This window comes from Zalophus californianus, chromosome 4 (assembly GCF_009762305.2).
Source record: "Zalophus californianus isolate mZalCal1 chromosome 4, mZalCal1.pri.v2, whole genome shotgun sequence".
Classification (NCBI taxonomy): Eukaryota; Metazoa; Chordata; class Mammalia; order Carnivora; family Otariidae; genus Zalophus; species Zalophus californianus.
The window spans coordinates 31,113,023-31,127,296 of NC_045598.1; the positions used below are offsets into that span (position 1 = coordinate 31,113,023).

Genomic DNA, 14,274 nt, shown 5'->3' on the forward strand with positions numbered 1-14,274 from the left:
GTAGAGAAACGCAAAGAATGAACATTTTTATTTGTAAAATTATTAGTTTAAGACCAGAAGATTTGTGGATTTGAATTGATATTTGCATTTTAGGCACACAAAATTATCTCATTTAAAACCACCAATTGTGATTTCATTTGCTTTAAGTTAGTAGAAAAAAGGATCACATTGTGTTAAGTATGTTTCTGGAATAAAAATGAAGTTCAGGAGAGTTTTTATACTTTTGGTATGTCTTTAAGAGCAAGAGTATGTCTTGCTCTCTATAGGCAAGCCTAAGCCCAAGAGGAAGAAGGGTGGAGTGGTGTTAAATGTTCCCACTTTATTTTCTCTTGATGTACCAATCAAATACATCACCCCACCTCAGGAATTAACAGTACTTAATTTCTTTTCATATAGAAAAAAATCAAGAAATGGGGAGAAGCACTGTTCTCCTAACGTCTCGTGGTATCCTATCTATTCAATAAAATTTAAGTACCTACTATCTGTAAGACTCTGAGTGGGTAGAGAACACCTACATATCTTAGGAATTATTCTGTGTCCCTTCTTCCTCCTACCTCTGAAGCCATTTTATGAATTCTCATGTGCCACTTGAGCCTCCAGTAAAAACAAAAATGGGCTTTCCTGTTAAAAAAGGGGGGGGGGGGAAGGCCGTTTTTAATGACCTTAAATGTTACCATTTTTTTTACATGATGAAGTATATACAAGGTAAACTCTCAATGATCTTTGCGATTTATTTTTAAATGGTTCAGGAAAAGAAAAGCTAAGTAAGGAAATACAACAAAACAGTTCAATTGTTGAATATAGATGGAAGAAAGGATATATGATTAAAAATTATTTTGTAAGGGCATCTGGGTGGCTCAGTTGGTTAATCAGCTGCCTTCGGCTCCGGTCATGATGCCAGGATCCTGGGATCGAGCCCCGCATCGGGCTCCCTGCTCAGCGGGGAGCCTGCTTCTTCCTCTCCCTCTCTCTCTGCCTGCCGCTCCCCCTGCTTGTGTTCCCTCTCTCTCTCTCTCTCTCTGTCGATTAAATAAATCTTAAAAAAAAAAATTATTTTGTACTAGGGTGCCTGGGTGGCACAGTCGGTTCAGCATCCAACTCTTGGTTTTGGCTCAAGTCATGATCTTGGGGTCCTGGGATTGAGCCCCCCATAGGGCTGTGTACTCAGCAGGGAGTCTGCTTGGGCTTCTCTCTCTCCCTATCCCTCTCCCCCTCTCACTTGGACTTTCTCTTAAATAAATAAGTGAAAATTTAAAAAAATTATTTTGTACTAAAATGACAAAAATACAGAAAGAATACAGCTGGGAATGAGACTTGTCATTGTACGCTTTATTTTCATTTTAAATATTGAAATGTATGGCTGGATTTCCTTTTTAAAAAACAAAGTTAAGGGGTGCCTGGGTGGCATAGTCAGTTAAGTGTCCGACTCTTGGTTTTTCCTCAGGTTGTGATCCCAGGGTTGTGAGATGAGCCCCACATCGGGCTTCATGCTCATTGTGGAGTCTCCTTGAGATTTTTCTCTCCCTCTTCTTCTGCCCCTTCTGCTTGTGCTGTTTCTTGCTCTCTAAAATAAATAAATCCTTAAAAATAAATAAAAAAGTTAAGATACATAACTTGAAATGAATTTTAAAATGCAAGATTAGGGACGCCTGGTGGCACAGTTGGTTAAGTGACTGACTCTTGGTTTCAGCTCAGGTCATGATCTCAGGGTCATGAGATCAAGCCCCGTCCTGGGCTCTGTGCTCAGTGTGGAGTCGCTTGAGACTCTCTCTTTCTCTGCCCCTCCCCCATGTGTACTCTTGCTGTCTTTGAAATAAATAAATAAATCTTAAAAAAAAAATGTAAGATTGGTTTGTGTGTTAAAAGTTGATACAGTGGTGTAATTGGTTGTAGTATATTGAGTAAAGTAGTTTTACCTCGTAGAAATAGTAGCTACAGTTGAGAGTGTTATGTGGTAAGCACCATGTTAATGCTTTCCATATCTCATTTAGTCCATAAACCAGGTAAGATTATACATGCCCAAGGCCACGTAGTTAAAATTGGAGGGCAGAATTTGAACCCAGGTGAGGAGATATTAAAAGTTTTTGATTGAAGAGTGATAACCACTCAGTTGCAAAATACATGGTTTTATTAAACTCCTCTAATAATGTAAGGCATCGTGCTTAGTGCTGAAGGGAATACAAAAGTTAACAAGACATAGTATTTGTTTACAGATTGCTGATGGTGTAGGAAGGGAGATGACAGAATCATAATAGCTAGTACTGAGCATTTACCCTGTGCCTGGCCCTGTGCTAACTATCTGATCTGCATTACTGGTATTTCATTTATGATTGGTTCAGTTCTGTGAGGTGGCTATTACTAACTTTTTTACAGATGAAGAAACTTGAAGCTCAGAAAAGTCAGTTAATTTGTCCAAGGGTCTCACAGCTTAGTATGTGCCAGGGTCATGATTCATCCTCACCTTGGTGGTTCCAGAACCTGAGATCTTAACCTCTTTACACTGTAATCCTTTATTCCTGTACTTAAAGAGAAAAGTAAGTGTAGTGAAAGAAGTAAAATGCTGTGAAAATTCAGAAGAGGGTAGGATGTATAGATGACACGCCTGTATTCATGGTGGGATTTGTGAATATGCTTACAACCTGGTAGGACAAATAAACAGCAGAATCTGATGTTAGGCAGAGTAGGATATTGGGGTGGTAGATGTGGCAGGCAATATATGGAAGAATTAGATTGGAGAGTTTAAAAAAGAATTGCTAGGATACAATAAGGGTATAATAATAATTGAAGGACAGAGTTGGTAAGGAAGGATAATGCCAAAATTTCATTTCTGTATGATTGAGAGAATACCATTACTGAAAATAGAAGGAATGAGGAGCTATTTGAGTGGGAGATATGATTTTGAGTTCATTTTGTGGAATTTAGTGCCTGTGAGACCAAAATGGAAAAATCCAAGTGGAAGTGATCTGTTTTCCATCCATACTTTTTGACTTTGACTATATTAGAGTATCTATGGAATTTAAAACCAACACACACTCCCTCCCCTTCTCCCCTCCCCCTTCCTTTTCCTCCCTTCCTCCCTCTCTCTCTCCCTCTCCTTCTCTTCTTCCTTCTCTCCCTCCTCCCACCCCAGGTCCAGGCTTCACCTGCTAAATCAAAATCTGCAGAGTTGGAGCTCTAGAATCTAGACCTTTTTGAAGTACCACAGGAAATGGGCACTTTCCACCTATATAGAATGAACTGTATGATATATTTTAGTGGGAAAATAAATAGGTCCTCTGTACTCAGAATATTTCTGGAAAGATAAACAAGAAGTTGGAAACAATTGTTTTTTGGGGAGGGAGACTAGAGTACTGGAGTTAGGGCAGAAAGGAGACAACTTGAACTTTACACCATTTTTTGTGCCTTTTGAATTTTGTGTCATGTGCATATACGGTTATTACCTATTTTTTAAGGAATTTTAAAAACTGTAAACAATAGCCAAACTGTGGAAAGACCCCAGTTGTCCCCACCAGCTGATGAATGGATAAAGAAGATGTGGTGTACACACACACACACACACACACACACACACACACACACACACACACACACACACACACACACTGGAATGTTACTGAGCCATCAAGAAGATTGAAATCTTGCTATTTGCAACAACGTGGATGGAGCTAGAGTGTATTATGCTAACCGAAATAAGTCTGAGAAAGACAAATACCATATGATTTCATTCATGTGTAGAATTGAAGAAACAAAACATATGAATCTAGGGGAGGGAGAAAAGAGGGAAACAAACCATAAGAGACTTAATGATAGAGAACAAAATGAGGGTTGATGGAGGGATGTGGGTGGGGGGTGGGCTAGATGGGTGATGGAGGGTATTTGTTGTGATGAACACTGGGTGTTGCATGTAATTGATGAACCACTGAATTCTCCTGAAACCAATAATTGCACTGTATGTTAACTAGCTAGAATTTAAATGAAAATTTGAAAAAATAAAAAACTGTACAGTTTTGATGTAGTTAAGACTGGGCCAGTGTTTAATCCCTCTCCCTGCAGTGGTTTATCATTAATAATTTCTACTCCATAGATGGCCTGTAGACATAGTAACATGGGCACCATCTGAGAGGCTTGTTAGAAAAGCAAAATCTCAGGTCCTATTTCCAGACCTACTGAATTAGAATCTGCATTTTAATAAGATACCCCTCGTTATTCAGAAGGCACTTCCAAGTTTGAGAAACACTATTTTCGATGAAATACCTAAACAGTTTGTTTGCTCATGACTTGTCTTGACATACAATATTATCCATTCTTTAAATAATGGTATATAATGATGTCACATACTTCTTGAGTATCTGCTGTTCATAAATTGAGGGATTATCTGGAACACTGTGAAAGTCAGTGCTCAGATGCGTAATATTTAGTACCGCTCAGAGCAGCGTTTTCCAAAGTGTGTACTGAACCAGGAACATATATTTTACATTGTACTAATAATATGTGTAAAAGGGTTCTCTGGTCAAATCAGTTTGGGAGACATTGGGTTAAATAAAAGTGAACAGTTTTCTTTATTGCAGGACTGTTCAGAGATTTGACCAAGGAATCCTTTTTTTTTCTAGGACTATCTCTCAGGTCTTTTGGTCGGTGGAACACACTTTGAGAAATTCCTGGTTTAGAGGAAAGAACACCACTGGCTTTGGAATCCTTGGCAAGTTACCTAATTTCTCTGAATATTAATTTTCCTAACCTTAAAGTGGGGATAATAATACTTGCCTTGGTGGTGGTGTGAAGAATAAATGAAAGGTATATAGAAACATTCAGCCTAAAGCTTGGTACCTCATAAAAGTGTTCAAGTGGTGGTTGTTAATATTACATAGGTTACTTCTTTTTCTTGCACTTATGCTTACAGTTCATTTCCGTATTCCGTAATATCCTTATCAGAAAGTGAGGGAGGAGAAAATCAAATAATTAATTTTGATAAAATATTAGTTTTATTAAGAGGTTTGGTGTTCAGAATAAAACTACTAAGTAATGTGGGAATCATTAGCAAATTTAATTTATTTTGCTCTCTGCTCCATTAGATGAGTATTGAGATCAGAATAAACTTCCTAAGTTATATCAACTGAATTTTTATTCAGTTGATACAACAAACCAACAACAAAAGATATCAAACTTTCATCTTAACCTTGATGTGTTATGAGGTATGTTATCAAACTTTTATTTTTCCTTTTTTCTAGTCAATAAATTGATTGCACAAGAAGGACCTTCCTTTCTGCAGATGCGAATAAAACATTTGTTGAAATCTAACTGCATCCCTCAGGCCACTGCTTTATCAAAACTGTGTGCAGAATCAAAAGAAATTTCAAATGTGTCATCTTTTCAGCAAGCCTATATCACATGCTTATGTTCCATTCTCCCTAATGAAGATGCGATTAAGGAGGTGAGTAAAGCAAATAACTGCTCTTGTCATTCACACTTATGAATTTAATAGATTTTGGTAAATGTTGCATGGCAAGATGAAAACCAAGACATATTTTTTTCCCCTGACTACTGAAAAGTGCCATTTTAATTGCATATAACTGTTCAACAGATTGAATATATAGTTGCCTTGTAGGTGGATTTGAAAAGTAGATAATTAAAGAATATGCAGTTGGGTATTTTATGTGTTTGGGCAAGATTTGCTTTGAAATCTTCAAATGTGAAAGTTATTTTAATTGATTTCTCTGTGTTTGGGAAATGCCAAAATTATTAATACTGATATCAAGGGATAAACTAAACAGAATGGCACTTAGCTGTAGTTTAAGTTACTTCATACATGTAAGTGTAAGCAGAGAAGTGTAGGACTTTAGAACCCATGAATACATTTTGAACTATTAAGTGGACAAGCTGGATACTATGGAAAATAATAAAGCAATTGAGTCTTTTTAAAAAACTATGTCAGATTACATTTTTTTAACCTGAATCATTTTCTTTAAAAAAGTTGGAATTTGCTTTCTCTAATAGTTTTTGATAAATTATACAGAGAAAGATGAGGAATTCCTAGCTATATTCCGTCATCTACCTATAATTCTCTTAGATCTGATAGATGGATTCTCACTTTACCTCTACACTGAACTTTTCTTATTAAAGGTTAGAATTCCAAGGGTCTGATTTATGACATAAAGTAATTCTTAAACTTTAATGACAATTTCAACTTACAGTTGTATATATAATTTCCTATTCCAAATGTAACTCTCTCTTTCTACCTCATTCACTCCAGGACCAAAAATCTGTTAATCCTTTCACCTGTTCACTGTCCCTCATCCTTCTCATGTACTCATTTCCCTCCTTACTCTTCTTTGCCATAGTCAATCAAAATTATCACTCCCTGAGTTCCTCCACTGGTTTCTCCCTTAATTGTGCTTATTTGACTAACGAGCATCCTGATTATCCCTGTCTTTACCTCCTCTGTATCTTTACCTGCACCAGTGGGGTCAGACTTGGGTGAAGAAAACCAGCCTACTGATTTTACTTGAAATCAGTCACACTAAATTTTTTTAGGCCATTCTCTTTCCACTTCATAGATTACTATTTCATACTTTGTTATTTTTCTTCAGACCTATACTGTAATGCCTTCTGCCCCATTGCACTTTCCATTGATGAACTTTCTCCCTATTTCCCTGAGGAAATTGAGGCAGTTGGAAGAGAATTTCCAAAGCTGCTTCCATGACATCTGTTCACCTACCTGTATCTATGCATGTGCATACCTTTGCTTCCATTACTAAGGATAACTCTATCTGTTCTCCTACCTAAGGCAATCCCCTTGACTTCAGTATCACATCCCATCTGCTCTCAGCCCCTCAAGAATAATGCTACACTACTTCTTTTCTCTATTGCATCATCAGTCACCCCTCTGCTGTAACCATCCTGTCAGCATTTATGCTGTTCTTTCTTTCATCTTTAAAAAGGAAATCTTTAGATTCCACTTCCCCTTCCAGAGACAGCCCCATTTTTCTCCTGGCCTTTCAGCATAATTTCTTGTTTGAATTGTGTGAATTTACTGTTCTGACGTTTTTCTCTTTGAACACATTGTTTGTTTTATAAGATTTTATTTATTTATTTAGAGCTCAAGATGTGGGGGGGCAGAGGGGTGGGGGGGGGAGAGAGAGAATCTCAAGCAGACTCTGTGCCGAGTGCAGAGATCAAGCCCCATGACCCTGAGATCATGACCTGAGCCAAAATCAAGACTTGGATGCTTAACTGACTGAGCCACCAAAGCACCCTTGAACACATTGTAATATGGCGTTCGCCCCTGCCAGTCCAGCACATCGCTAAATCCGATGATGATTTCTCAGTTTTCATCTTAGTCTGACTTGTTTGTCTTTTAAACTTTTAACAGTTTTCCCACTTGGATTCTAGGATATAACTTAACTCTCTTGGTTTTTTGTGCACTTGACTGGTTAGTCCTTCTCAGTTCTACTTTGTTCTTCCTCCTCATCTCTCTGTTGAGTAAATGTTGCAATACTCTAGGACTCTCCTTGTGCGTCCTCTTGTTTTCTACCTATACAGACTCCCTCATTGATCTCTCTTAGACTCATGGCTTTGAATACCAACTATGGTCAGTATCTGCAATCTCCAGCCCAGCCCTCTCTTCTGAACTCCAGACTCATATCCAGCTGCCTAATCACTGTCTCTACTGGCATGGCTAATAACATCTCCAGACTTCACATGTCTATAGTGAAGCTCCTGATCTTCCTTTGTTTGTTTTTATGGGCTTTCTACTGAACAAAGTCTGTAGCTGTCCAGGCTCAGTGTTGGAAGTGGAGGTGGGGAGGTAGTGAATAACCAGCTGCCATTTTTTTGAGTCCTTACTATATGTTAAGCACTATGCTAAATGGTTTATATAGATTGTCACATTCAGGGGCACCTGGGTGGCTCAGTCATTAAGTGTCTGCCTTTGGCTCAGGTCATGATCCCGGCGTTCTGGGATTGACCTCCACGGGAAGCCTGCTTCTTCCTCTCCCACTCCCCCTGCTTGTGTTCCTTCTCTCGCTGTGTCTTTCTCTCTGTCAAATAAGTAAAATCTTTAAAAAAAAAAGATTGTCACATTCAGTTCTCACAACTCAGAGGTAGCTCCATTTTATTGGTGGGGAAAGTGAAGCTCAGATCAAGTAATAGGTTTGTGCTTACATGAAAGTGGTTACACTGAGATTCAAACCTGAGTTTGGTGTATACTATCACTAATATTATATTAAAGATACAGGATAATAAATATTATCCTAGGTGATATATACCTAAGGGTTTATATGCCAAATGGTGTCTTAGGCATTGGAGAATCCACAAGCCTCTGAACTGGCCTACTTGTTTTCACTCTTGCCCTCTACATTTTATTCTTCCCAAAAGTAACTAGAATAATCTCTTCAAAACTTAAGTGGGGCCATGTCACTCCCTTGATCAGAACCACTCAACAGCTTTCCATCTTCTTCAAAATAAATCCAGAAGTCTTTATTGTGTGTGTCATGGCCTCTGGCTACTTCTATAAATATCTCTGACAGTATCTTGTACAACTTAATGCTCACTACTCTCTAGCCACCTTGTCTTTGCTGTTGTTTGAACAAACCAAGCATATTCCTGACTTAGAGCTTTGTAATTGCCATTTCTCCTGCCTGGAATGCCCTTCCACAAGATCATTGATGGCTTGTTCCCTTAACATCATTCACATTCCTCTTCAATATTGCCATATCAGGGAGACCTTCCTCACTGTTCCATCTAAAATACTATCCTAGGGGCGCCTGGGTGCCTCAGTCGTTAAGCGTCTGCCTTCAGCTCAGGTCATGATCCTGGGATCCTGGGATCGAGCCCCACATTGGGCTCCCTGCTTCGTGGGAAGCCTGTGTCTCCCTCTCGTGCTCCCACTCCCCCTGCTTGTGTTCCCTCTCTCGCTATGTCTCTGTCAAATAAATAAAATCTTAAAAAAAAAAAATAGTATCCTATCCCCCTACTTTGCACTCTTTTTCTTCAAGTAATACCTATTGTCATTATAAATATATACAGATACATCTAAAATGGCCCCTTTCATTCTCTGTCCCCTTACCTACCTGTTTCTTTATGTTTATATTACTACTACCACTAGACATCATATTTGCTGCTGCTTTTCCTCCCACTAGATTGAAAACTGTAAGGATGGGGACATAGGTTTGTTCACTGCTGCATCCCTACACTCTAGAAGAATACTTAGCAGCATAATAGGCATTCATGAGAGACTAACTATAAGCCTGTTTGCTAATTTATTTATTTGCATTGTTGGGAAGGGTAAGGAGATAGGAGGCTGCTTACCTCTAATAACAGCTGCAATATTTTGTGTTTGGGAAACTTAATCATAATTAAGTTACAGTAATGGTTATATTCAACACCTGATATACACCAGAAGAATTCAGAAGAAGCGAAAATACTAGACCATGGATTGATTCCTCTTCATTCTATAACAGTAACAACTTTTCCTTTAATGTCTCAGCCTTTGTTTATTTAAAACTTGTTTAATTTTGTTTGTAGCATTGTATGAGACATTGATAAAAACAGAAGAATATGTATTGCCTAGTTTGATTGCCAGAAACAATTCTAGGAAGATAAGTACTAAGCTCTATGCTATTGCCCCTAAATTCTGTAGAAGTGTAGAATCTTTGTGGACTGGCATATAAGGCTTTATAAAAATTGATCCTTCAGTTGGACCTTGAAATGATGGTAGGGTTTGGAAGGGTAGAAAGAATGGTTTTGGGATAAGTGCCTGTGATAGTAAAGGCAGAGAAATGAATGTATACATTACAGGGGCCCACTAGAGCACACCTTGCCACGACAGAGTATGTGTTGAGGTCTTAGGAGAAATAAGACCTCTTGGGTGGGGAGAAGGGGAAGTCCTTGGGGACTCTAGTGCATTAGAACTTAGGTTTGAGGGTCGCTTGGTGGCTCAGTCGGTTGAGCATCCAACTCTTGGTTTCAGCTCAGGTCATGATCTTGGTCATGGGTTCAAGCCCCACATCAGGCTCTGTGCTCAGCATGGAGTCTGCTTGAGATTCTCTCTTCCTCCCTTCTACCCCTCCCCTCGCTTATGCGTGCTCTGTCTCTCTCAAATAAATATTGGGGCACCTGGGTGGCTCTCAGTTAAGTGTCTGCCTTCCACTTAGATCATGATCCTGGGGTCCTGGGATTGAGCCCCCGCATCAGGCTCCCTGCTCAGTGGGTAGTCTGCTTCTCCCTCTCCTCCTGCTCCTCCCCCCGCCCCCGCTAGTGCTCTCTAAGTCTTAAAAAAATAATAATTAAATATTTTTTAAAAAAGAAAGATTTGATGCAGTAGAAAGTAGGAAGGTTTTGAAGGTAGGAAGCAAAATGACTATTCAGTGTTTTAGGAAGCTTAAGACAGAAAGAGGATGTATTAGGTTTAGAAGAGGTTGCATTTAGCAAGAGGAGAAAGAACAGGACTTGCTGATAGGACAGATATAAGAGGATAATGTGCAGAGACGCTGTTAAGAGACTCATAAGGCCTGGGAGACCAGAAGAATGGTAGTGTTCTGCTAACTGACTAGAATGGCAGAGGTGTGGACAACAGGGACGACTTGGGAGAATAATCGGCTTTGTTTTATTCATGACCTGTCCTGGTTTAATAACAAGACAACAAAACAGGATTTTTTTCCTGAAGTTACATAATTATTCCTTTGAACAAATTTGTTGAGTTTGTAAGGAATGGAGTTAGAGGAAATGTGATTTGATTCTGTACAACAGAGGTTGGCAGACCATGGCCTGTGGACCAGATCCACGCAACTGCATGTTTTTGCAAATAAAGTTTTACTGGAACACAGTCATGCCCATTTGTTTATGTTTTATGGCTGTTTTTACTCTACGGTGGCAGAGTTGAGTGGCTGTAACAGAAACTACCAGGCCCACGAAGCTGAAAATATTTTATATCTGGTACTTTATAAAAAATGTTGGCTGGACTCTACAAGAATCAGATTTTCCAGTGTATAGAAACATTAAATATCATTTAGTGTAACCCTCTGTGTTTTACCAGTGATGAAACTGAGGCCAAGATGATAATGTTTCCAAGGCCCTACCTGCATTAAACTAGAGAGTTCAAACCCAGTTTTTAACACAGATCTCCTTGCTTCCTGGCAGTACAACTTATTTCCAGTTGGTAAACATGATGAGCCATGTTAAAATAGGAAACATCTTAGTGGTACATCATTCTGTTCAGATTTATACATTTATATACAGGTGTTATTTAAAACAGTTTTATAATGATTGGGATTAATTAGTTAAATGTATCAATGTAAAAACATTTAGCACACATCATAAAATTATTTTAAAAGGAACACTGCTACCATCATAATTAGTCTCTTCTCCAGTGATGTTTTCTTTTGCAACTGACAACAGAATTAAAGAGAATTTTAAAAATTTGCTTTGGGAAAGTACTAATGAATCACTAGGTGTTCATTAATTGGAGTTTTAAAATCAGCATATGTTCTAAGGTAACAAGAGTTCTATACACATTTGCCATTTGCCATCTACTTGAACTGAGTTCAGGAGAAGAGTCAAATTAACTTCAGCAACAGCTGGGAATAAAAGTACTTGTACGTTGGCTCCTGTGGGTATCACTATAATGGTGTGTGTAATAGGAAACCTCTGATGGGGAAGATTTAGCCAGGCACATAACAATTAAGATTAATTGAGGGGATCAGCTTGAAAGCCAAAATTCAGAACCCTGAATTCAGAAGTCAGTGGAATCCTCAAGTTCTAGTTTCATTTAGAGTTGAATGAGATGATATTGCTATTAATTTTACATATGAAAGGTTTTTAATTAAAGTTACAGACTTGGCCATGGCCTAGTGTCCCACGTGGATGTTTCCTATATTTTTTTCATTACTGAAAGAGGAAATCTTCACAAAGATCAAGTTTTCCACATATAAGAATAATGATATTTCAAACATGAAACACTTCTATTATTATGAAGAGCCAAGGAATTGGTCAGTAGAACTCTAGGCATAGTTAAGATAGAGTCCATTTCAGTTTTAATCCCTGAATGAACTGTATCTTCAGTGTCTAATGTTAATAGACACAGCAGGAGAGGTTTGTTTCTTCTCTTGATGGGGAAATGAAAAGACAAGCAGGACTTAATTTACTCACTAGTCTAACACTGTTGGGAATTGACACAATCACTAGGTATAGATGATAAACAGAGCAAATACATTTAAACAGGACCCACTGAGAATTCAGTTTGGGAGTAGAAGAAAAAGTAAACAGGAGCATAGAAATTTTGGGTGTAGCTTAAATAAGAATCGAGATTAAGATGGCTCCTGAGCAAGGAATAATAATAGTGTATAATTAAATTTAAAATTAAAATCTAAATAATTTTACTTCATTATATGGGAAATGAATGGTACACTAAAAAAATACATTAAAGGTAAAAAGGCTATATGAAGAAATTGAGGATTTGCCTATTTAAATAATTTCTTTCCTAAGGCAGAGTTCTTTTAAATAGCTTTGAAGAGATAGCTTCCCAGGTGCCCCAGTTTTAAAATGTTATGAGAAGCAAATTATTTGCATTATGCCTTAGAACTGATCAGGAAAATACTAGATTGAAAACTGCTAATCTGGAGAAAGATAAATGATAAAATATTTCAGTAATGGCACTGACCAGAATACTAGTTTACCTTGGTAGCCTAATCATGAAAATAAGTAGGCAGATACGCTGCCTCTGCTGACCTCCTCTTATGCCACTTGGCTACCTGTTATACCACTGGTGTTTAATTGGCTGATTATTATGAAAGTCTTCTAATTGTATCTGTTCTTATCCCTATAGTTCATTTCCTACAATATCCAAGGTTGTCTTTTTTCTTTTCTTTGGTTGGTTAAGCATCCAACTCTTGGTTTTGGCTTAGGTGGTGATCTCAGGGTCGTGAGATTGAGCCTTGTGACAGGCTCTGCCCTCAGCAGATTAAGATTCTCTCTCCCTTCCCCCCCCCCACCCCCATGCTCTTGCATGCTCGCTCTCTCTTAAATAAATAAATCGTTAAAAAGTAAATAAAAGACACTTTGTTTTGAGATAATTTTAGATTCACATATTATTGTAGGAAATAGTGTAGACCTACTTCCCAGTTATTTAACATATATTCATTGGAGGAGTCTGTTAGGCACTAGAGATAAAATGATGAACAAGACAAAAGGGAGAAGAAAGGAGACAGTATTCACATACTGTGAGACTGAGAGGGAGAGGTCTGATTGGAAATTAAGAGATCCAAGTCATCAGCATTTGAAACCAGAGAGCAAATAAGATTAACTTTTCAGAACCCCAGAAATTAGCTGAAGGCTTACTACAGTCCAAGGAGGTTTTATTCAAGGAAAACAGATGAATCTCAGTAAGAACAGTGAAGTTGGTGGCATTTTAACTTGCCCTAATTCTCATGTCCTCCCCAGTTTCACAGTAATTTTGAAAACAAACATCCTCGAAACTACAGTAGCTATGAAAACCAGCAGCCTGGCAGCCAGCTGAGGAAGCAGAGTGGATTTTGGAACTCGGCAAAAGCTTATCCCCAGAGAATTGTCAGTATTTGATCTTTCTGGCATCTTTCTGAAAAGCTCCATTCTCAAGACTTGTCTTTATTTGGCTCACAGCTCACCATGCCAAAAGCTCTGTCCTCAGTGTATTTGCCATAAACAGTCAGTGGTAATTGTTTAACATGACAATTTTCCTCAGACAATTGTCTGAGGAGGCATTACCAGTCAGGCTAACAAGAGACTGGCCCAAAAGATTAAAAAGAAAACCTGGGATATGGGTTGTCCATAGGGGATTTTGAAAACCTCTGATATATTCCTAGAATTCTATAAGGTAACATGCATGTACAGGGCTATGTGTCTGGTAAGGAATGGCCCAAGATTGCCCTAATCCCTCACCTCCTGTGTACCTTGAGGCTCTCTGCACAAGTAGGAAAAGAAAGGCAAGGCAGAATTTTAAACTGCCTACTGAAATACTGAAAGTATGCCCCAACACACAGAACCGCTTGGCAAAAGGAGGGACTTACTTATTCAGGTATTTAAGTAAATTTCTTGAATATGTTGAACATGTAGCCGACCAGTAAGCTGACCAAGCAGAGACTTGAGTGGCCACACATGTGACAAAGAATACAGACTTTACAGAATTATTCTAAGAAAGTCATTAAACAAACAAATAGTAATAATCACAAGCCCTAAAGAGGTGAGGGAATCTGATTTCCACAGTTGCCACAATATATTACTTAAAATATCCACTTACCATGT

General features: G+C 38.3%; 1 protein-coding gene across 3 annotated transcripts in view; it reads left to right on the plus strand.

The window, feature by feature from the left end:
• Positions 1-14,274, plus strand: part of RLF (RLF zinc finger) — an 84,447-nt gene that overhangs the window by 37,202 nt on the left and 32,971 nt on the right. For 2 of the 3 annotated variants that reach the window (XM_027613797.1, XM_027613804.1), the window contains exon 5: positions 5,229-5,431. In XM_027613797.1, coding sequence (XP_027469598.1) covers positions 5,229-5,431 — 203 coding nt within the window. Of the gene's footprint in view, positions 1-4,616; positions 4,700-5,228; positions 5,432-14,274 lie in introns of those variants that run through there. The other variant, XM_035727232.1, reaches the window with a different exon arrangement.